This window comes from Motacilla alba, chromosome 3 (assembly GCF_015832195.1).
Source record: "Motacilla alba alba isolate MOTALB_02 chromosome 3, Motacilla_alba_V1.0_pri, whole genome shotgun sequence".
Lineage (NCBI taxonomy): Eukaryota > Metazoa > Chordata > Aves > Passeriformes > Motacillidae > Motacilla > Motacilla alba.
Window position 1 is genome coordinate 48411689 of NC_052018.1, and position 24836 is coordinate 48436524.

The 24836-nt window shown below is 37.9% G+C and overlaps 1 protein-coding gene across 2 annotated transcripts in view; it reads right to left on the reverse strand.

Moving 5' to 3' along the window:
* Positions 1-2349: 2349 nt before the first annotated feature.
* FRK (fyn related Src family tyrosine kinase) overlaps positions 2350-24836 on the reverse strand; it is a 48606-nt gene continuing 26119 nt past the window's right edge. The window contains exons 3-8 of one of the 2 annotated variants that reach the window (XM_038133096.1): positions 20952-21112; positions 20147-20267; positions 12449-12607; positions 7277-7458; positions 5189-5354; positions 2350-3294 (exon numbers count right to left, since the gene is read on the reverse strand). In XM_038133096.1, coding sequence (XP_037989024.1) covers positions 3101-3294; positions 5189-5354; positions 7277-7458; positions 12449-12607; positions 20147-20267; positions 20952-21112 — 983 coding nt within the window. In that variant the 3' untranslated portion in view covers positions 2350-3100. Of the gene's footprint in view, positions 3295-5188; positions 5355-7276; positions 7459-12448; positions 12608-20146; positions 20316-20951; positions 21113-24836 lie in introns of both variants that reach the window. The other variant, XM_038133094.1, reaches the window with a different exon arrangement.

The window sequence follows — 24836 nt, forward strand, 5'->3', positions numbered from 1 at the left end:
GCTTGGAAGTCAAAGATTCACCACACCTTTTCACCTACAGTACATTTTGGGGAGGCCAGACATGCACAGGCTGCCTCAAAAATGAACGCAAAATTAATTTATTTGTTGTAGTGCCTATAATGAGACACACCGAAGTGAACTTACCTGCTGCTTTTCAGACAGCACTGCAGGTCTCCCACCCTGGGCCAGCATGTAGGAGAGGCAGCTGGCAGAACCAAACTCCATTAAGCAGCTGTGGCTGTGCAAGCACGCAAAGAGAAAGAAGAGAAAGAGTGGCAGGATGCAACAGCAGGGCAAGGTGCCTGCCAGCAGCAGCCCAGTGTGCCAGGCTGCATCACCTGGAGGCCATCAGATGCAGGTGCCTGCTCCTCACACAGCTCAGCAGGGTGCAGCTCACTTGCAGCTTCTGCTCCTTTCAGCCTAAGGTGGCTCCTGAGGCCACACTTGGTAGAGGGAGCTTGAAAGAGCTGATTTCGGTTTGCAGCAGGTGGATTATTACACACCCTCCCCAGCAAAGGTTCTCATCTCTGCCAGATTCCTTCACAGCAGCAACAACGGAGAACCTTGCCAAGGGTGCTTCAGAGGAAAAATGAAGTTTTGGGGCACTGATTCATCATTTCAAGGAGCACCTCTCTCCTTTGACTATAGGAGAAATTAAGGAGACAAAGTCAGTTTAGCTGGACCAACAGACTTTCTACTCCTTTAATGTTGGTTTCAGAATCCCATGGTACAGGTTGGATTTCTTCAGAATTACTGATGTCGCTTCAGTGGAGTTCTGCAATATCCTGTTGACTTCCACCCAAGGGCAGAGGCCAGCACAGAGCAGCTTCGACCAAAATAGTGTCATTTGGAATTCTGAAATCTTTCCTATTTCCCAGCTGTCAATTTATTTTTTTTCTGGCAGCTTGTCTCCTGTGAAATGCACATATCTATGCTGATCTTTTAGCAGCAGTTTTGGGGTTTAGTTTGTTGGGTAGGTTTTATTTGGTGTTTTTTTGTTGGTGGTGCTGGTGGTTTTTTTGGTGGGTTTTTTTGGGGGGGACAAGCTCAGCTTTTATTTGCAACATTCTTAATGTCATAAGGCTGAAAAATCATGTTAGAAATACTGCTTGAACACGAAGATCACAAGTTTGATGCAGAGATCTTTCCACATAACAGCATTCTTATTATTACATAAACCCACTCTGGGGGATTGGTTAACCTCATACTGTAACAGTGTTAAACACAGCTCCTAGCTGGACAAGAGATGCATGGATTGATGGAAGTTTGATAATCATAAATAACATCTTGTTGAGGCCATGAGCCAGAAGCTAGCACAAGTCTTAAAACAAGCATGGATGGAGGACAGCCGGAGACTTTGCCTGGGAATCTCCCAGGTCCTTCCATGCCAATTCTTATCAGATGGGTTTGGCAAAGCCATTCAACCTCTTCTTCTTTCAGAGTGGATGATTACTTTCCAAAAATCACATGGATGCTATGACAGCTAATTAATTATAGCTGTATTATGCTTTACAAATTTAATTAGTATAAAGAGGGTTAGTAGAGAGAAACACTGCACAGAAAATTAAGTTGAACATAGACACAGTGCTGGAAAGCCACTTTAGTGAGACAGAAAGAGGAGAAAAATTATAAATAAGGACAGGGTTTTTGAATAATGAGTACTTAAAAAGTGTGTATGAAAGAAATGAGCAGTGTGCTACCTTCCAAAGGCAGAAGAGGGGGAAAGGAAATTAAAAATTAGAAGCAAGGCAAGCAAACAAGATGAATAGATTTGAAATATAAAGTGAAGATAATCATATGGAAAAGATGTAATAAAAGCCACCCAGATCCAGTAATGGATCTTACTGATATTAGAGGAAAATGGTAGCACACTTGTACTGACCTCCCACTATGTTAACACAATACAGCACGTAATTCCTGAATTATGTTGTAAATAATTAACTGATGAATCATAAGTAAATAATTAAAACTTGGTTCTGTAAGCCTCACAACTGAGAAAATAAAACTTTCATAGTGATACCAGATTTTAGCAGAACTGATATTGTAGTTAGGGACAGGGCACAAAAAAAATTAACATCTATAGCTAGCTATATAGATTGCTAGAAGAAGCACCTGGGCTCCATTTCTCCATGGAACAAAATAAAATGGATCATCTAATCTCCTGAAATAAAGTTGAACCTGAAGAAGGTAGAAGAAAGGATTGCTAGTTACTCTGCAAAATACCTAGGCATGCCCTGTTGGAGAGGGTTTGTGATTTGGGAAAGCAGGATTGAAAAGGCTGTCACTCTAAAACACTGAGAGAGTCTTCAGTTCATGTTAAAATATCTTTTCCTCCAATATCCCTAAAATTAAGAACCATAAAATAAGCCCTCGCAGTTCAACAATAACTCATTGATATTTAATAATCTCAAGAACAAACAGCTTCTAATAATAATTCAAAATAATAATTGTGTTTATTCTTGTAAAATGAGTACAGTAGACAAAATATAAAAAAGATCAGACTGTGCATCTACGAAACAATTCTTTTTCTCCCATGAATATCTCCCATTATTTTCACATATAGCAAAAGCACATGTATTTCAATTTTAAGCAAGGCAATTAATTTGGATTCTGACAAATCAGAGCCATCAGTCACAGGATTACTTTTATTATTTTTTACAATTAATTGACTCTGGGAGCACAGATCCTGCTGTGTAAAGCCATCACATTCCTTCCTGAGAACAAACTGATAGGAATGAAAAGTCTAACAGTAAATAATTATTCCAATAAAGAAATTACAAAAAGCTTAAATAGTTACTTAGCTAGACTAGTTTCAATTGTTTGTTCTTGCAACATGTCATTTTAAAATAAATAGAAGACTATTTTCTAGAAACACCCACCCTCCAGCTTCCTGATGCTTTGTCTTGCAAAACACTTGCCAGCAGCAAAAAGTTTAGGAGTCTTTGAAGATCAGGGAGGGGATGAAGTGTACCAGGATTCTTCAGCACCCCCAAATAACCCCACACCTGGGGTTAGGCTGACTCCACAGCCTCTGTTAGCCATGTTGGCTAGGACATGTCCTTCAGGAGCATCCTGAGGGTTCATGTCCCATGGCCTGGGCCTAGGCAAAGGAATAGAGCTCATTGTCAAAATAGTTCTCCAGCTGGTCACTGAGAGACTCAAAGGTGGGCCTCTCATCGGGCTCTGTGCTCCAGCACTGCTCCATCATCCTGTAGAGAGGCGCTGGGCACGTCTCTGGCTGAGGAAGTCTGTACCCATTGTCCAGCAGCTGGATCACCTGGTGTCCTGGCATACCTGCAAGCCAAAATGAGTTCATCAGGCTACTCAGGATCTGCTTCCAGGTGCCATGTGTTCCTCTCTCATAAGCACAGAATCACCACAGAATGGTTTGGGTTGGGAAGGACCCTAAAGATCACCAAGTTCAAAACCCCTGCCATGAGCAGGGACACCTTCCACTAGACCAGGTTGCTCAAAGCCCTTCCAGCCTGGCCTTGAACGATTCCAGGGACAGGGCCTCATCTCTTAATGTTCAGCAGCAATTAAAAACCACCTCCAACATTTCCCAACCACCTCAACCTGACTGTGCCAGCTGCAAGGCATCGCAAATAGGTTTGTCTGCATGTGAGGCTTTCCTTCCACCGTTTGGGTTTGTCAAAATTTTTCTGAAATTCTGATTGGCATTTCAGTTCCTAAATGCCTCTAGTCTCAGTGACTACAAAATGTCCTAAGAATATCTGACCTGCTGTTGAATTTTACTCACATTTAGAAATGTTTTCCTATAGTCAGCCCTGTTTTCTCGAGGGCAGCTGGGCAATGGCATCCTCCCTGCTCCATCATGGCCAGTTATGGAGAAGAAACCATTCACCTATCTTTGCTATACCATTATATACTAAGAATATACTAAGACTATTGTCCTGTTCTCTTCCAATTTTTTACTTGTTAAATTAAATCTTGAATTGTTAACTTCTTTTCCCTAGATCTCTGATGGTGTTTCCTCTGCACATTATCCACTGCCACCACAAATCAACATAAACTCTTCTAACTGATTACTGAAAACAAGCTCCTGAAAGTAACACCAAGTAAGCAAATAGTAAAATGACATTTTCTACTTTCAAGATATAGATAAACTATGCCTTTGCAAAGGTGTAATACTGAAAGGGTTTTCAGACAATATCCAGAGCCAAGGTGTTACATATTTTTTATACTAAAATTATTTATTTATGTGTGTGTGTGTCCATATGTACACAACTATAGTTTATATAAGACTTCAAGACATTTTGTTTTGCTTTTTTTTCTTCAGAACAATTTCATAGGAGTTGAGGGTGGGAATCAAAAAGCAAAATCAATTTTTCCTTTTACAGAAAATATCAGTTTGGGACCCTGTGAAATGTAGTTTATGGCAAATGCACCACCCCTCAGGCCTGTACAGGCACAACATAACTTTTTTTTTTGCTTTAGTTCTTCCCTTGTGTTCTACTCACCAGCACAAAATGAGTCACAGTCAATCATCTTACTGATATCTTGTGTTATTGGAGCCACAGTTCCTTGAGCATTTCTCTCAGTACTAGAAATAGTAGCTGCTCTCAGACTACTATATTTACTTTTGAGGTTGGTGACATTTTATTTTTTAATTATTTAATTCTTGTGATCCTTTCCTTTATGAAGACTTTTCACTGCAAGAATCATACACGAGGGAGGGGGGTAAAAGCACCCTGATTTATTTTTCAGACACCTTTCTGAAGTGCTTGTTCAGTGCTTCACACAAAATCTATTCTTCCATGAGATATAGTAAAAAAAAAAAATTCAAAAAGGACAGGTTGGGGAACAAAAAACCCTTCCTTTATTTCTTCCCTTTTTCACATTCCAAGAATTGGCATATTTGATCTGATGATGGAGGAAAATAGCCAGCTGGCTTAGGTGCCTGTGCAGTGCAGATTGACTCCATTAAGAGGAAGCTTGAATGTGTGCTAACCACAGCCTTTGCAAAGCTGCCAGGAGGCCTGGGGAAGCCAGAAGGTCTGCCCCACTAAATGGACCTCATCTGAACAACCTTCTTCCTCTCTTTAAAATTTTAACCCTTTAACATGTCCACAGTACAGGCATTCAACCTTCTTTTTTTTTTTTTTTTTTGTATTATTCTGAAACCAAGAAAAAAAATAGACATCATTCTCTAGGTAAAAGTACTTACCATGATAAGGCATCTGCCCATAGGTGATTATTTCAAACAGAAGTATCCCAAAGGACCAGACATCTGATTTAATGCTGAATCTGTTGTAGCGGATTGCCTCCGGGGCTGTCCATTTCACTGGGAGTTTTGTTTCTGTCCTAGCTTCATATATCTTTTCATTTTCTACCTATCATGGGTAAAGCAAAACAAGCCTGGTTTCAGATCTGCTTCAGCAAAGCACTTAAGCATCTGACTAAGCTCAGCATGCCCTTAATCTTATCTTTTAACCAAACTCTTGTTTTTCACGAGTGCCCATTTTCTGAAGCCTACCATTGGATTCAGCTTTGCAGTTGAAAAGCGTGGAAGCTTCATCAGAGGCTTTTCTAAAGCATTTATCATTTCAGGCAAGCACACAACATTGGAGTGGCTCCTGATTAATTATGACTTGCTGCTGTGAATTCTGGACCCGGCATGCAAGATTTCAAAAGTCTGTCAGGAGTGGCAGTGTAAGCATCCTGCTGACACTAGAGACCAAATGTCTCCACGTCTGGTCTACAGTAAAGAGAGAAGGCAAGAGCAAGAGCTAATGAATTTCAGAACCTTTCTTCTGTGATTTATTGTGGTGTTGAAGGGCCATTGACTTTGATAACAGTTGCTTAAGCAGGTTTTTGGGGAAGAAAGAATAAACTCTGACTGATTCAAATTATCATATTAGTTTCCAGTGAGCTAATTAAGGTAAACTGTAGGTGAAAGACACAAAAAAATTGTTGAGTTGCAAATTTGTAGAATCATGTCCTTAAAGGTTTATCGCACAGACATCTAAATGTTGTGAACATTTCTTCTCTCTTTAATTCCTACACATAATTTAGTGTACACGTCACACCTAAAGCCTCAGTCAAGTTTTTCACATGCAAATCCAGACATACGCGTACCAGATTTTACTTTTTTGATTGTTTACAGAATGTATGTTTCCCAGCTGCAATGCTCAATAACAACCAGAAAATACTGGTTGTTATTGATTTATATCTCTATACTTATACAGTCGGCATCTTGACCATAACACTAATCTTTAGAAACAAGAAACATATCCATTATGAGCATTGTTCATTTTAAAAGATGTATTTTTTATGTTAAAGAACTTTTAATATGAACTTATGCATGTTTAGAACAATCAAAATAAAATTAAAAGAATTTTCAAAGTCCCTTGATGCCTTTGTTAAGCCATTATTCTATACTTCAGTATGTAATAAATCAAATTCTGATATGAACTTCAATTTCTGCTGTTTGAATGGAAAAACAAAATTAGAAGCAGAAGACTTTTTTCTCTGTTTTTCCTTCTCAGTGCAAAAACATAAATAAATAATAAAACCCAAACAAACACAGACTCAGAGATTATGGATTTCATATTGAAATCCATAAAATATGGCAAAATAAATCTTTTCAACACTGATTAAATAATTTTCAGAGGTAGGAAATCTCATTTCTAAACCACAGCTCTTTCACAGGGATACTTTGGCCAGTGACCCTGGGCATTCTCTGCCTTCAAGGACTAGAGAAAAAAATCAAAACGGTGCAGTGGCAAAGAATTTGCAACTGCATCAGATTTAAAGCTCTGAGAGCTCACTTTACACACTTTGCTGTTAGCTGTGGAGAGGAATAAGCTCCTTTTATGATTACTATCTGCGATCACAAGCACCATGGAAGCAGTGGGGAAGTGAACAAGGAGAGAATATACGTCAATACATTTTTATATGCCTTCCCTTACAGGCCCAGGTGTACAATCTTTCCATCATTCCTCTCCATGTTGCAAACACTGTGGATAAAGCTTGTCCAGGAAAGGGTATTGGTTGCCAGGATCCTTCCTGGGTGGCTGGGTGGGAAGCAGACACCAAGATTTTTCAGATTGACACAAAGGCACAGGACAACTTCTGACCTTGCATGGGATAATGCAGGTAGAAGATACAAGTGAACATGTTATAGGTCCTTTTCTCCCTGGGCTTTCCTTTGTCTTAATCATCAATTCAGGGCTACAATTCATTCTTTAGTTGGCCTCTTCCACCTTGTTCTCCAGAGTTAAAAGCAGGGACAATTAACCCTCTCATGACCTACCCTAAAAACTCTTGCAAGTCCAAAGTCTGCCACTTTGTAAACATTGTGTTCACCAACAAGAACATTCCTGGCTGCCAGATCCCGATGGATATAATTCTGAGATTCAAGGTATGCCATCCCAGAAGCCACCTGAGCAGCCATGTCTATTTGATGTGTCAAGGAGATTTGAGAGCCTCCATCTTCTGTTAAAAAAGGACATGACAAGAACAACATAAGAACAACAAGATACTGATTTCAGACATAAATAACTGAAAAACTGCCTGGTTCAAAAAGCTGACACAAATAAACCAAATCATACAATACAATAAAGTAACAGCCCAGCCAAATGACAGGGATTACTGAATGACATCACATATTTCCCAATAACTGAGTAACAACGCTTGTCCCATCTTCACCTAAAGAATAGATACTACATGCAGGAGTTAATCTAGACCAGGAAGGAGCTGCTGACACAGTCCAAAGAGAAAATCTTTTATCTACTGATAGTAACATAGTATGAATCTTTCTGACAGGTTCATAAAACTGTTCCGAACTGTAAGAGTTAATGTCAGTACCTAGTGGCTGTAGCCACAGCTCACTAAAGATGGAAAAGCACAAAATTATACTTGTTCCCTGTTCTCCAATGAGTCTGACTAGGAAAAATACCATCTGCTATCAAGTATGACCCTTTTTCACTTTCCAGTCTGCTTGACTCCTTCACGATGTTATCTCTGTTGTCGCTACTCAAGAGTAGGACTCCTTGAGATGCTTTCAAGCTGCCTCCTTCTCCAGTAGAACTTTTTGAAGAAATGTCATGTCATTCCCACCCCACTAAGATAAGCAAATTCCAGAAAGTGAGATTTGGCAATCAAAGATAATTGCTCAAACAATGCAGTAGAAGAACTTTGAGATGAGAACTAGCCTCTACAAATGAAGGATAGTCTCAGGCCATAAAAAACTGCAGCCAAAAATTGTAAGACAGGAAACAAAACAAAACAAAACAAAAAAAAAATTCATTGGGGTATAACACATTAGAGTACAAATTCAGGGCCTTTGTGGCATTTTGGGGACAGCTAACCAACCTCCTCAATGCAAAGAATTTAAACCAGGAGGTAATTGATTGTAAACCAAATCAGTATTACATTCCAGGACCACTTCACCCCATCTCAAATGCTGCAGCACTGAAGCATGGCTTTCTACCTCTGTAGCCTCTAACACTCAAAACAATTTCAACTTTGTTTCAGAACCTTAATATCAAAAAGCTGAATCCTTGCTGCTAGGCTTATTGGCAGTTCTTTGTCTTCAGCTTGGTGACTTTTACTTACTGCCTCTGTGTTAGAGAAATGAAACATTTGTAGCTGGCAGTTTTGTCTCACTTATTTTTAATGGATTTGCAGTGATAGTGTGTCTTAGGATTGTTTTAAATAACCTCTTCCCGTTCTGGCATTTTATTTGATGCCTTTTTTTTTTAATTTTATGTCATCCCACCTTGTGAAGAGTGTGAAATACCATTATTTACTAATGTATTCTGCAATCTCCAGGCCTTGAATTTCCTGCCCATCTGGATGCTCTGACATAATTAGGAAAAAAAATTGTCCTTTATGTATCTTACTCCACATTCTTTTTGAGGCTAAAAACTCCAACACTAAGATTATTTACTTCTGTTGTTGACTCAGAATGTCTTTTCTTCTCCTACAAATGTGTTTCATACTGCTGGGACTTTTCTAAGAGAGAGGTACAAAAATTGGGCTGTGTGAAAATCCACTCAGCCCACAAAATAATACAACACTTTGAAGATTTCAGTTCTGATAACTGGCAGGCATCAACATTTGTTATTCATCTTGTTAGACAAAGATATAAATCCACAAATGGTGCTCATGTTCTATTTAATTGGAAAATAATTAAATGTTTTCAAGCACCTTGTATTAGTACTTAAGTTTTGGAAGTTAGCCTGTGTCAGTCAGCTTTAAATATTCCCTTTCACACGACTTCATCTGCATGTGTTGTGAACTACCTGCTGATGAGAGCAGACAAGTAAGTGTACCAACAAAGCTGAGCACAGGTTTGTCACTGGTCTGCTGATGCTCCAGGACAGCCTGACTTAAGCTTGCTCCAAGAGACAAAATAAGGCAATGCCACAGGAAAAAGGGCTGGCTCATCAGGCTTGCGTTTAATGAGCTGCTTCAGTGCAGAATAGGAGTTAGAGCTGCAAAACCCCCTTGTTTTATTCCCTGTAGACACTCAGGTGCACCATGCTAAAGGACAGGGATAAGATCCACCTCTAACACTGGACTGGAAGCTGAAAGACCATTTCTTTCATTAGGGCATGTTTGGAATACCAGACTGGGCTGATCTACTGCCTGAGTGCTGAGGGAGGGGAAGAGGCCACCGTTGCCCTGGCGGATGCAGTATTTTTTGGATGATCTCTCTGTAAGCTGGTTATGCACTGCAGCTTTTCTGGAGCTAAAGAAGGGAAAGCTTTAATGAAGAGCCTCAGCTGACCAGGAGCTGTAACTTGTGCATGAAAACAGAGGATGAAATCACAGGTCTCTTTGGGATCTGAGGTGTAAATCATGTATGTCTGTCTCATAAAGATTTCTGACTACACCTCCAAAACTCCAGGCTGGGCACGACAGAGCACACAAGTTCAAGCACAACTTCTCAGGACAAAGTATCCCAGTACCTCACCACCCTCACAGTGAAGCATTTCTAAGAATTACCTAATGTAAACCTACCCTCTTTCAGTTTAAAGGCATTCCCCCGTGCCCTATCACTACCTGGCCTTGTAAAAAGCCCCTCTCCAGCTCTCTTATAGGCTCCCATTAGGTACTGGAAGGCTGCTCTAAGTTTATATCTAGCTAGCTAGCTATAGATATAGATATGTTTATATAACTTCCACACTCAAAATCAGGCACTAGTGCTGAATTTATAAATTTATAAATAATCCCATGGATTGTTCTTTAAATGATCAAGAAAATGTAGCACCTCCATGTCCTTTTTAATGAATATTTTTTTGACAAAACCCTCAACCTCATATGAAAAATTTATTAGAGAAAATATTAAAGAAGTCTTGGGGTCTGCACCCTGTTCTAAGCAATCTATCACAATTGCTCGTATAGAAAAGACAGGAAAATATTCTCATTGACAGATATCTGACAATAAAAAAAGGAAAAATAAATAAGCAGCACTTTCTCCAGTGAGGGCATTGCCTCCACAATAATTCACTGAATTTCAAGACTGCATACCTGCCAGAACAAGCCCCAGGCCCATCAGAATTGATAAAAGCACTCATACATTTATGACAATTTCATTCACTTCCAATAACAAAGAAAAGTTTTCAGGGGCATTTTTCTCATACTGGTGGCAGCTCAATAACTCTGCATAGCAGTGCTCATCAAGAACTCTCCCAAAATACATTTACAGTGTGCACAGGGAATTCCCATGTCCATCATTATTAAGTAGCTGTCATTGTGGGGAAATGTGATAGTAACTGTGAATAAAATATTAGGGACTTTTAAAGCTGGAAAAGCATACCACACAGTTCTAGGAGGGGAATAGGAACAAAGAATATCTCTGGACTTTCCTCTACTCTAGTTTGCTTTATTTACCCATAGTGCACACAGAGACAGAAGCCGTCTGGAAATATTTTCCTGCTTCCTGCAGAGTCTGAATCTCAAGAAAACTTACCAGGAGCTGTGCACTCCAGCTGATATAGACCACTTCCAGTCACAGAGCTCTATACAAGCTTCAAATCTCTTTCCTTATTAGTCTCACTGACAGCAATGACTTTTCTCTGACCACAATATCTTTCAAAACCCTTGGATCTCTGCCTCCACCTCCTAGTTCTGTGCACTTCCCTGTGCATCGGTCATCAGACAAGGAGGGATACCACTACACTGGGTTTCAACTGGACATCTTTATGGATATCTTGATGCCTGCCTGGAAACCAGCTGACTTTCCACAGCCTCTGATGAAGAGCTACAGGAGTGAGCACTTAGGCAAGGAGCAGGGTGCTGTGCATATGCTGGCAACTGATCCACACACAGCTTGCAGCACTGATGTGCTCTGGACATGTTTGCTCTATGCACACTCACCGACCAATTTTCACCTCTGCAATGGCTGTGACTCATCCTGGCTTTCTCAGAGCTATTTCTCCAGTGCAATAAATGTTTCCATGCACAGCAATCATTTCTTGATGTGCCAGGCTCTTTCAATCAGATAAGCTGCAATCTGCACACAAAGGCACTAAAGATGAGAATTTGAAGGAAATTTGTGCCTTGCTACCTCTGGCCAGAAAATGCCTACAAAACTGTGGATGATCTGGCCCAAGGTCATGGCAGACCCACTCTGGGCAGTTCCTAGTAGGGCTGTCTCTGGGTCAGAGATTTCTTTAGCTGTAATTGTGTGTGGACAGACCCTCATTTAAAAATGGTTCCACAGAGAACATGGGGGAAGGATTGTGTCATGGTAAATGCTGTCTGTGGTATTACACAGGGCTTTGCTTTATGGCCTGTAAACAGAGAAGAAATTCAGCATGACAACTGTGGCAAACATTTTGTCTTCAAGAAATCATTACAGCTTTAAAGACATTTAGCATCTCACAGACATCTGCTAAACTGAAAATGGGTAGCAACACTAGAATCAAGCATTTCCCAATAACAGGACTGAACTTAAAAGTGCAATCATTATGCTAGTCTGTACCATGCTCTACGATTTTATTTTTAATTATTATTTGCCTTCAAAAGAGCACTTTGAAGTGCTACTGAGATAAAAGCCCTGATGAGATAGGCAAGAGACAAATTTGTAGTGAAAAGCTATCCCTGACTAGTAATAGTTTTCAAAGCTGTTAAGTACATTTTGTGGAAGTGCTTCTATTTCATGTCAAATATGATGACCTATCCTTCTGGATACTTATATTTTTATTCCTTTGTGTATGTTCCCATCTACTCCTAGAACTGGATTAAAAAATATGGGCCATTATAAGGCAAGAATCGGACTGTGGATGTAATTCTTTCCTACTTTTTAAATATTTTTGTTGCCAAAAATTCATAAACCTTTCTGCTTTTCTCACCCCCACACATGACAAATAATGCAGCTTTTACATTAAACCAGGGTGTTATACTCCTATCTTTTATGTTAGTGTATTTACTAAACTGCAGCACCCTTAAAATGAGTTTAGAGTAATTTGCTTACTTTTAAGGTATTCTAGAAGACTTCCATATCTCATCAGCTCAGTAATAATATAAATTGGGTCCTCCAAAGTGCAGACAGCATAAAGCTGTATAAGCTTTGGATGTCTCAAGTTCTTCATTATTTGTGCTTCCCTCAGAAAGTCTTTTGGATCCATTGAACCTGAAACAACAGCATATAGCAAAACCGAGGTTATTAAAGGCCTTTCTGCCGGCAATCTTAAGGGAGTAACTGATATTGTTTTCTGTCTTTGAAAGTGCATTAACATCTCAAATCTTCACAGTTCCCACAGAAAACAGACAGCGCAGCTGAAACAAACATTTAATGAGTGAAACATGCCAGTTGTGTAGGGACAGAGAACATACGTGTCCCAGCTACCAGAAATACAAAAGCTAAAATCAACTACCCCCAGTACTCCCCCAAACAGGAAAAAAAAACGAGGCTAGAATGTTAAGGGATACATTTTAAACAAACAACTCGTTAATGAAAGGATCAGAAACAGAGGTGAGAGTGTGTAGATAATGAGCATAAAATTTCTGAGAGAAAACTAGTGCTGCAATAAAAATTTGTTGCACTATATTTTCAGCTTCACCAATTAAAGCCTGAGAGCACTGAAATCAGTTTAGCATATGCAGAGATGATTGTGTGCATTTTCTATATACAAAAACAAATAGCTATTTATAATGATCATGCAATAGCAACCCTATCAGAAATACCAATGTATGCACAGATGTAACATTAATTTTACAATCCCTTAAATACCAAAGTGTCTTAACAGCAAATGATGCCAACTTTTAAAGTGTTACATAAGATCATAACATCTCTAGTTCTATTCATATATGTAGTGAACCAATGCAGAAACCATGTCAAAGAAGCAGTCAGAAATGGCACAGAAAGCTAAAGTCATGGCAAATGTAGGATTAAAGGTCATGTGTCCTGAATAGGGGATTGATTAGGAAACCATGAACAAATAAAGAAACAAAGCTTTCTAGATGAATGATCCAGTAGTGATCAGGTATTGTTAGATGTTTGAGGAAGCTGGTGAATAATATCTCCTTCAAAATGCTTGTACAAGCAAATGTGAAATTATTTAACTACTTTCCTTCCTCCCAAATCAAAATACTTTAATTAAGAAAATATTAAAGTTAAGATTGGGGAGGAAAATATCTAGTTATCCAACTTATTCTGCTCTATGCCATGTTTAAAAACACTCATGTTACCCAGTAAGCATACTAAGTAATTTGAGAATCCAAGGCTGCAAGAGTAAGAGTCTTTATGGGGTTTTGTTTTTTTTAATATTAGATAATCTATAAGGTTCATTTAGAAGTTTGATTGTGTTCCAAACATGGATGTTTAAATTAAATGAAACTCTTGGAGGATGTTAAATGGCTCAGCAATAAAATTCCAACCAATAATCTGTTTTTCAAAAAGGACTAGAAAATCAGCCTGTTCACCCAACAACTTCCTTGAATGCCACCTCCTGAAAAATGCCCCAGCCTATTTCCCAAAACATAGGAATGATATGTGATTTCTTATCCTCACATCAATACAAGAGGAATGATTCAGAAATGCTCCTGACACAGACTTTATGAAAAAAGAGCCCCTTGACATTGCTACTTGGGAGAGCAAAGATTACATTACAAGGAAGAGGTACTACTCCCTTCCGTTTCCTCATACTTCCCTTGGCAATCCCATATTGTCCAATTTGGTGAGACTTTATAGGATGTCATTAGGAGGAGTGATCAAAGTATTTGGATTTCCATCAATAAATGGCAAGCAGCCAATAATACATCTGCTCAACAGGTACAAGCTATACTAATTTTCTTTACTCACTGTCAGAGGAAAGTGGGGGCCTTCACAAAGAGTAAATGATCATACCTGGTCTGGATGAAGCAGAGATTATGACAGGGAGAAAACCCAAAATATCTGTGATGCTTACTCTATATCCTTTTCTTGTTTAGAACAGCATAATCATTACAGATTTTCTCAAACTTTCCACCAATTCTAGATTTAAAAAAATTAATTAAAAGTCTAGGGTTGTCTTTATAGGGTTTGGACTTAATTTGATATTGATTTAAAGTTTTGCCCCATTTGCTTGCTTGTTTCAAGATACATGCATTGTCATAAAAATCAACCTAAAATCTACAGAGAAGCTGCATGGTATGAAGCATTCTGCCTCCAGAAGCAAATGCATCAGCGTGACTAAGGATTTAGCATCAGTGCCAAAATTTGACAAGTTGATCCTAAAAAGGATGAACTACTTGCTCACTTAGGGTCTAAGAAATCATGGACCCTCTATGGATCATTATACAGGATTTCTTCACACCATAGAATTTGACAGTCTGATTTGTTCCCACCATCAAAGTTTGCCTACAAGGAATTTCTCAATTTAATCATGCTATAAACTTCTCCCAATAAACTGAAACCAAGCAACATGTTTTTCAGGTATGACAACTTTCAATAAATTGATCAAGAAGGAAGTATTCCATTAGCTGAATAGCTGCAAATCGTTTTCTACACTGTAAAAGCAAATAGCAGTGACAATAATGAAAACAAACCAGAAAAAGATCAATAAGTATTTCCTGCATGTTTTACAGAGCATATGTAACCTTCAGTTTTACTTAGTTTATATCTTTAAATAGCACAAGTCGCAGACAGCGCCCCAATCCCCCACAGCCCTGTAGATCTTACATGGCACTTCATAAGAAGATTGAATGCCAACTGAAAAAAAATTAAAAGTGTCTTTATGAGTGTTCCACCTAAGACTATGTTTCAGCAACTGAATAAGCAAATTAAAAACTGCCTCTAAAAGCAACCAAACATGCTTGTTACAAATTAGTTGAATAAAGCCTGTCACAATAGTGGCAAAGAAGTTAGAGTACATCCCTTTGAGGCAGGAAACATGCCAAATGGAGTTTCAAATAACTGAGGGTGGTTTAGCTTGTAGTTGAATATGTATGTTTTTAATGAAATATACATTTTCACCTGTAAGTGGTAAACACAAGATAAAGAGCAGGTTACTGTAAGTAGAAATGACTTGGTCATAAAGCAATTAGTTAACATAAGCCTTTATTGAAACAAGAGGTTTCTTTTGTGTAAGATACCAGTTTGGGAGTAAATTTATCAGGACCTGAAGAAAATATGGTCTTGACAATCTGTTTTTTGAATGAACAATGTTTTTCTAAATGTCAAAGTCATTCTTCAGAACAAAATGTCATAATCTCTTTCTTTGAGATGTTCTAGGTTGTGCTGCTTTGCCAGAAATCACCTCTAACTTAAGCTGACTTAAAACAGATATATTAGTTCTGATTAACTTCTCTTTGAAAATATTTTGTTCTAGACCTAAGAAAGCTTCACATTCTAAGATAAACACTGAAAACCTGGAAATGAGTTAGTGAGGAAGGTTAGTTATTTTCCAGATTCTACTGGCCTAAATGTAAATGGCCCTTAAATATTTGATAAACCCATCACAAGACCCTTTGTTTGCAACTTTTCAATAAACCTTCCCAAATTGCTTCAATGTACCCTTGTACTTCAGAGGAACCTAGCTCTCTAAGTAAAGTTTATAGAAAATTAATTTATGTGCAGACTGCGTTAAGCACATAACTATGATCGTCTGAAGAATTTTATGGGTAATAAAAAATAAAATTTAAAAACTAAGAATTTGGCAATGTAAGAAACTCAAATAGCCTATTCATATTAACAGATGAATAATATATGTTTCTGGATGTTCTCAAGCAGCTTTGTCACCATACAGAAGTAAACTTACATATCAGTGTAAGGCCACATACTGAATTAAATGGAATAAAAAAATCTCCTTTTTTTCAGGGAAACAGGGGTACTTCCCTGACTGCAAAGCTTTTTGCACTGCATATGTATTAAAGAGATGACAAATTAGAGAAATGAAAATGTTATGAAAAACTCCACTGACAGTACCTACCCAGACAGTATTTTGGAAAAGCCTCCTGAAAAAAAAAATCATGCTTGGACAGTTTCCATGCAGAGAGAAGCTTGGGAGATGCTTTAGAATGTGATAATGACAAATGCATATGTCAGCTTCAACAGGCATAAGGAACTTTATCAGATACAATTAATTGGTGATGATAGATGTCTGCTTCATATGCTGACAGCTGGAGAAGCAAGCCAGCCCAGACACTAGGTTCTAGAAAATCCATCACACTCAACACAGGACAAAGTGCAGATTCCTGCTGCAATGATTTCCACTTAAATAGAAAAATCCAGTGTCTCGGTGAGAAAATAAAAACAGAAATGTGAAACGACATGTTCAGGAACCTGCATCAAGACAGTGCTGTGCAGAGCCAAAACCAGAAATAGCAACTGCTGGTTTCTAGACTGTTTTCCTATCTACTGATCCCTGCACCTCTTTGAAAACTATGGGTCAGCAGCTCAAAAGGCAGAGATGTTCCTTAAGGCAAAGATGTTCTTAAGTTTTGTTTTTTCATTCACACATTCATGGCTATAGTTGTGGCTGGTAAAATGTCACAGATGTCTGCAAAGCAGAGACAAGGGAACTAGTGAACAAATAAGAGAATTATCTGAATGAAAGCATCACATTACTACTGCTTTCTGTTTACAGTCACACTGAGCAACAGATTGTAAAAGGAATAAGGAGAGGTAATGGGCAAGGCATTGACAATGATATTTGAGAGCAAAGAGTGGAATGATCTCAGGGAATTTAAGTTGTTGTAATTGTGCTGGAGGGACAAGGGGTGGCTTGTGTGTAAATTGTTGACTTTGGTTTTGTGACTATGGTGTTTTGCTTTTGGTGCGGAGCATTCTTTTTCTGGACACAGGATTTGAGGTGTGGCCTCACCAACACTGAGCACAGAGGGACAATCACAGAGGGACATCCCCTTGGCCACACTATTGCTGATACAGGCCAGGATGCCATTGGCATCATTGGTTTTAAGCCTTTTAGTAGCAATAGCTAGAGATTAGTTAAAGTCCAGAAAAAAATGTTTGAGAAATGAGAAGGACACTATGTAACAAGAAACTGCATTTAGCCTTTCTAAAGACAACTGAAAATTGTTTAACCCACCCCGTGTTTACCTTCAGAATGGGAAGAACAATTAATACATTCAAATAGACTTTCATTTTATTATAAGAAGACATAACAAGGGTTATGTCTCTAAAGAGAAGACATCAGGCAAATTTAAATGTGAAAGTAGGTGCAGATTCTTGCTTTCATCTTAGCACTAGAGGAATTCTCATTATTGTGTAGTCAAGAACAAGCTGTGTTTTGATTAAACAGAAATGCTAATCTCAGCGGAGGGATGATGTGTAATGGCATATAACAGCAAAGTATTCTGACTATATATGGTCTAGAACAGATGTACACTGTAAAATAATATTCAACAGAAAAACCCATAGTAACAGAAATCCTTTCTGGCCTTAAGGCCTATAAATCTATGACATTCTGATTGCATTATACTCTTCTCTATTGCTCACCATGTGATTACCCTTGATCAACCTGCTCCTGCTTGGTAATAAGAGCATTGTTCCATTTCACAATTTATCTAGTGGTAAAGCCCTTTTAGCAGAATCCTTTCCATCTCAGCCCCTTATATTTGCCAGATCACTTTGAGTTTAACACACTCCTCTGTTTTTCTGATGACTTGCTTGTCCAAAGAGTCTACACTGTAAAACAGCTTAGTGAAAGTCCGTAGTTTAAAATACACCCCCTCCTGCCCCAGTGTAAAGACAAGTGATTTATGTCTTTGAGCCAAGCAACAGGAGAGGCGTATTTTACAGTGTGTTACACTTGAAGCCTGAAACATTGCTTATGTGAATATTGGAAGCTTCAGTCATCAACACAATGTATTTCTTGATTAGTCATTAACTATTATATTTTCCATTCATTTATCAACTTTATGTTATGGTGAATGAAATTACCAATCCTACCCTTTGCTGAAATTTTATTAGTACCAAGGTAAACATTTATTACTCAGATTATGGTGAGGGTATTGTGGTTTGTCTTTAATTAGTGAAGTGTTATTCCTCAGGAGTAACAGTGAGAATAATCTATGGAAAACCAGTGTGCTGATTACTGTAAGGCACTCCAAATGCCTTTCACTATATAGTGAAAAATAATGTATAGAAGAGGATAATTTCCTGGAGTAGTGATACTACAAGGTTAATTGCTTACATTTGTGACCGTTTGAACTATTTTTGTAGAATGAGATAGTTCACAAAGTACAGTGATAAGAGATTCAACATTAACTACGTAATTTATCAAGACAGCTTTGGGAATCAAAGTCTTCATTCTGAGCAACACTATGTGCGATGCATGGCTTCCTTATCACCATGCTGGGTCACAAACTCTCTGCTATCCAAGCGCTGCATCCAGGTGGGGCTTCTGTCTGCCCTAACTCAATACAACCCAGCATGCAATCAGTGAAACTACTGCTGTTGACCTTAGCAAGAGTCAGACTAGAGTGGAAAAAACTGAGATAGAAAAAGTATTGATTAATCAAGCCCTTTTTCCCAGGTGAACTATGATACTACAAAAAGAATCACAGTTGAAGGCGTTTCTTCCATTACACTGTGCTGGTCTATAAATGATAACAAGTTTGCAGAGAGTCTTATGTTTATTCCAGTGAAAAAGAGATTTCAAGCTGCTTTCTGTTTGCTGAGTCACTAGGGAGATGCACCTGTTCACTGAAAAAAGTATTGTCTTTCATACGAATTACAGAAGGTCTTTAGTCTGAACAGTTTTAATATTTTCAGTTAAGCAGAGAAAAAAAAAAAAGAAAAAAGAAGGGGCTTATTTTCTTTCAGTTTGCATGTCCCAAAACACAAAAGATATCCTGATACAAGAGAGCCTTGAAACATATGCTTAAATTCCTCCCTGTTCGGGAGACCATTCAAACAGTGCTCAAGCATATTGACGTTGTATTGAATCAAAGGTCTGAATCTGTTCTGCTTCCTGAATCAGGTTCATTAGTGCCCAGCACAAGCTTTTTCAATTAACCACAGTTCATGTTGTTATCTCTTTTTAAAAAACATGTATATCATCCAAGCTGCCTCTCTTATCTATGAGGTTCTTGCCATCTGCTGGCAGATATTTTATGTTGTCAATTGAAAATGCACAAATTACTTGAAGTTAATGAAACATAATTAAGAAAAATGCTAAAAGCTGTATTAGTCACAATCTTATATTACATGCAAATTGTGGGTATAAATGTTGTGTATCAAAAACTTTAAAAAAATTGATTCAAGCAATACTAGGATTAAAGCACTCCTTAAGTACAAACTTAGCATACTAAATATTATATCTTACCAAAGAAATCACTGCAGTATAGAACCTAATCACTAGCAAAACCCTACAGATGACAAACTGCTTGTAAATCAATTACTTCACCTACAGATTATTCAACCTACAGTTGCTCATTTCCACACAAACAATACTGTAAAAAATAGGTACAACTCTTGTGGTTGCTGTTTTATGTGATACAGATGTTGAATTAATTCAGATCATCTAGAAATAGAAAACTGTATAAAATTCTAATTCAAAATACCAAAGACTATCTAGACCTAGAGCTTTACTAATCTTCATGTCTAGGTGTATGGATTTTAAGAATGAATGCATATATACAGATAGGCTCTGTTTGCTGCAGCATTTAAAAAGTCAAGGAGCACTCTTGCTAACAGCTCATTAACATTTAAGAATAATTCACATACCTGGTTTTAACGTTTTGATTGCCACAGGGGTGGTATTATTCCACAGTCCTTCCCATACTTCACCAAACTGACCAGATCCTAATTTTTTCACGAATTTCAGAGATCGTCGGTCTATTTCCCACTGATCAACAGTTTTGTAAGACAAATCAAAAGTAGCAGGAGTTTGTATCTCATAAAAGAAAAGAAATAATATACAATAATTGAGATTTCAACAACATATACGAAACACTGTTGACTATTTCATGTAAAGTTGGAACAGATACAAATAACATTTCCTTAGAGTATACCCATGCAATAAAGCGAGCCAAGAAAATAAAATACAACCCTCATACTGGATGCTCTTTGTTAGAAATAAGAATTACGTTAAAGAAAATATCCTGCCATTAAAAGCAAAAAATTAGAAATCACCCCTCTAGCAAGCTTTTTGAACAATGACGTATGGGTTGCCAGAACCTTGTGGTTTTGTCTCAGTAATTACATATGGACAGCTAGAGTTATGAAGTTGGAGATTTCATCTCCATATATATTTATAAAAAGGTATTCATAAATCATGATTTGGCATATTTCCCCCACCCCCCCCCACCCCAGACATTTGATGATTTTTTTTCAAAATGGGATGGTACTTTATTATTAATTTGTCAACCTCAAGAATGAAACTGTAACACTACCCAGAACTTCCTGAAAACAAGCAGATCATTAACATTCTGAGATGGTAGAAGCAGATATGGGGTCAACACTTTCTGAGAGACATCTGATGAGTTAGCTCACAAAAAATACTTTGCACCGTGTAGCATCCACGCCTTACCTTCAGGCATGGCTGTCCGAGCAACACGCAGAGGCCATCACTGGTTTTGCTGTAATAGTCAACTAACTTGTTCAAAGTTTTAAAAGTTTTCCTTCTTGTTAGGAAAAAGCTTCCATCCATCCTTTTGATCCTGTAATGCTTCACAGATGTACCATCAAAAACTAAAAAGATTTAAATATATTAAGTGTCCAGGAATTATTGAAGTTGTACAATATTATTTATACCCAAACCATCATAATGTTCCTAAACATATTTATAAGGACCTTAAAATAAATTATTTCTGTTCCAAATATGACAACTATAAAAAGCTTCTTTCAAACCAAAGCCCATTGTTCAGATAGTTTAACACATCTTGTCTATCAGTCTTCAGCTATTCAGATTTGGAGATTCTCCACCAAAAGAACTGATGTAGAAGTACATAAATATATCTTCTGTGAGGCAGCTCATGTTTCCCGTGTTTGAAGACACCAAAACCAGACAAAAGCATCTAACTGACAGCAATCATTTAGTCAGTTTTTAATATTTACTTTTTCCTCCTTTATTTTAGTGTTAACATTCCAAACAGGAGCTGCTGGGCTGGCAGGCATTTTAGAAGAAACAGATAATCCCTCCACATAGCCATGGTTCTCTGAAAAGCACTCATATCTTCCAAGGGGTTTTTTAATTTTGTGCATGTTTGGAATATGTAAAAATCAGGTGAATAATGCTGTGTTTCAGGTAGTTGATTAATTCCTTTTCAGTGGAATGTTGTTTATTCTAACCTGTTGTGTTTTAATCAATAAGACTATTCCTCACCTCCTGTAAGTTACTTATCTGCTTATCATGACAGCCAGTGTCCCTCCCTTTGACCACTGGAGCACTCTTTAGATATGTCAAAAAAAAGGCTGGGCCACTGCATGCTGGGGCTAGACATGGACCAGCACAAGATCAGAGAGAGTCAAAAAATGCATATAAATCACACACACAGAGGCACACACACACCAAAAAAAAAAAAAAAAAAAAAAAGTTTGGAGACCACTAGTTTAGAGATCTTTACAAAGGAATATCAGTTGAAGAAATAGCAGGCTCAGAATCATCAGAGACAGCAGTTCAGAAGAGCTGAAAAGGTATTTAATCGCTTATGTGGGTGTAATTTCCTACACGCTCTATTGTTTAGACATCACTGTCCATGTTCAATGGGCAGTAGAGAGTTTATATTACATGCAGAAAGGTAACTGATTTAGCTCCAAGGAAGTCCACAGCTGTTAGCTCTAACATTAACAGTGTTCCACAATAAACCTAGAAGACAGATTCTTTATACTGTACTACTGCATGCATCTTGGCAATAGCTTTGGTTATAATAAAAGAAGAATACATGGTTGCATATTGTATGTAGAAAAAATATAGAATTGGTTGCATGAAATAAGCAAAGCTGATAGGAAGAATCATTTCTCTCACCATCTAAGTGATGAAATCAAAGAGGAAATCTCTCCTTCCTTAAGTACAATTGTGGATGATCAAATATTTTTGCACTGTACTGTGTGATTGTCATACAAGACCACCAGAGAGCAGACAGGAGCTTTTCAAAATACTCCATCTCAGGTAGTATTTTTAGGAATCTGGGAACTTACGATTCTGCATGAGGACAGGAATGAAAATATTTGTAAACAAAATCCATATTACATTGCACTTTCCAAATTATATTTCTTTTTGAATTAACACCCATAATTACTACTTTTTAACTGTAAAATTTATGAATGTTTTTGTGATGTGTCATTTGGAAATGGTGCTGAAGCAAAATAAAGGAAAGGGTAATTCACTAACAACAGACCGAAAATGTAATGACTTTTCTAAAGTTCACAGGAAAATTAATCCAGACAAATTAATTAGTCTTTATGATGCATTGAACAAAAGGCCAGCAGGATGACTGTGTTAATCCAGTCTCAGTTATATATCATAAGTAATAGTAGTTTGACTACCTGATTTATTTATTAGCAGTATTATAACTATTATTTGTGAAGTAGCTAACATTAATAATGCAAGAGCTGGTTTGAAGGATGTGCTCTAATTTCTTAAATGAGCCTTTTACAAAGCCTTATGATTGACAGCATGCAGGTCAGGTGGTGATTTGTGTGGAGAAGCTGGAGAAAATTTCTGCACAGATACTGTCTCATCTTGTAATAAGTAGCTGAGACTAGTGCAGTATTTGACAGGGGGTTGTTTACTTTTATTTTAGGGCTGAGTTTGGCTGTACAAGTCCTGCAGCACACACTTGGAGTTCCGCAGCACGGTGTGGCTCCTCTGCCAAAATTATACAGAGCACATATCACTCAGGGGAGAACTATCCATAACCCCCCCTATCCATAACATGATCTCTGCATCCATGCCAGACTACTAACCAGGACAGGATTGTAATTTCAGTCTCACACAGCTTGACAGTAACTTGGTTTGAAGACTGCAGAGGTTTTCTCCTCAACTTGCCCTTTCCAAAAGAATTACAGCTCCCCATTAGATTTCTACATGCTTTCAGTCTAGCAGAAGGATTATCCTCTCCCAGCTATCCATTTTCACATGATAGGTTAAGCAGAAGTAGATTTTGCTACCTAAAGAATGTGAATAAAAAAATTTACTACTCCTTCCCCAGGGCACAAAAATTTATGGTGGCATCAGCAGAGTCCACAATGTCATCAAATGAGTCACGGAGACACTAATGTTCCATTACTGCCAAAAACGACGTGTCCCAACACAGCTCCTGGGAGCAGCCCTCCCCCAGCACTCACCATGCAGCACTGCCACCAGCACCTTTGCTCTGCCTCCATGCCCAGAGTAAGTGACTCATGAGATCACTCTCACCAGCACAGAACAGGGGTAGGGGCAGAACCAAAATCATCCTCTTAGTATGACCATGAATTTGCCAGCTCTGTGAGTCTGCTGCCTTAAACAACTACCTGTTTTTCCTATGCTGAAACCCAAGAGGAAAACACTCAACATTCTTTTAGAAGCATGGAAAAAATAGCCGAAGAAAACACAAACCATTTACATTGTTATTTAATGCAATAAGTCTTTCAGATACCATTATTCAGTGATGGGCTAAGTACAGAGCCTCCTGTTATCATTGGCAATGACACTCAATTAAGCTGAGCACATCTAAATTATGGCTTTTAATTAAAATGAGGCAACATCTAAGATGGCACCAACATGTTTAAAATTTAATGCATTTCACACCAGATGCCGGAGTCATCAACATAAAAATCTGTCAACAACATGTGCATTTTTAAAATGGAAAAACCTATTTTTAAAATGTCAAACACCCTAAATTTATAGTAACACATGTCAGGGGCTTATCTGGCTTGATGAGCTTTCCATTTCACTATTTCACAGATGATAAAAACCTTTCTGAACATGAATTTTTGTTTATAATTTAAATAATTATTTATTATCCAAATCTTACAAATTGAGAGTTTTCCCAACAAGGCAAGTTAGAGGTAAAAAGTGTAATTTTCATGAAAGATTGAATTTTTAAATTTTTATTTATTTTTTTCTACTAAGGAGATCACTTGTCTCCATTAACATTAAATTTCATATATCTCATTGTCCATATGAGTATGAAATCAAGCACAAAAGTCATAAAATCAGTTTATGGGTTCTTGGGTAAAAGAAAAAAAATCTTCTTCTTCAACTTCTTTTTTACCTAAATGGCGTGTGGAATGGAGAATTAAAATATTTTCTTAAAGACCTTAATTCTGAAAGCCAGGTTTTCCTCTTCAAGCCATTATCATCTACTCTGCAATGAAACCAAAACAGCAAAAAAAGCTTGAGCAAAACCAATCAGACCTACAGAAGATGGGACTTTTGAGGTCTAATGTTTCTGAACTGAAAAAATTGGAAACAGAAATTAGGGACATA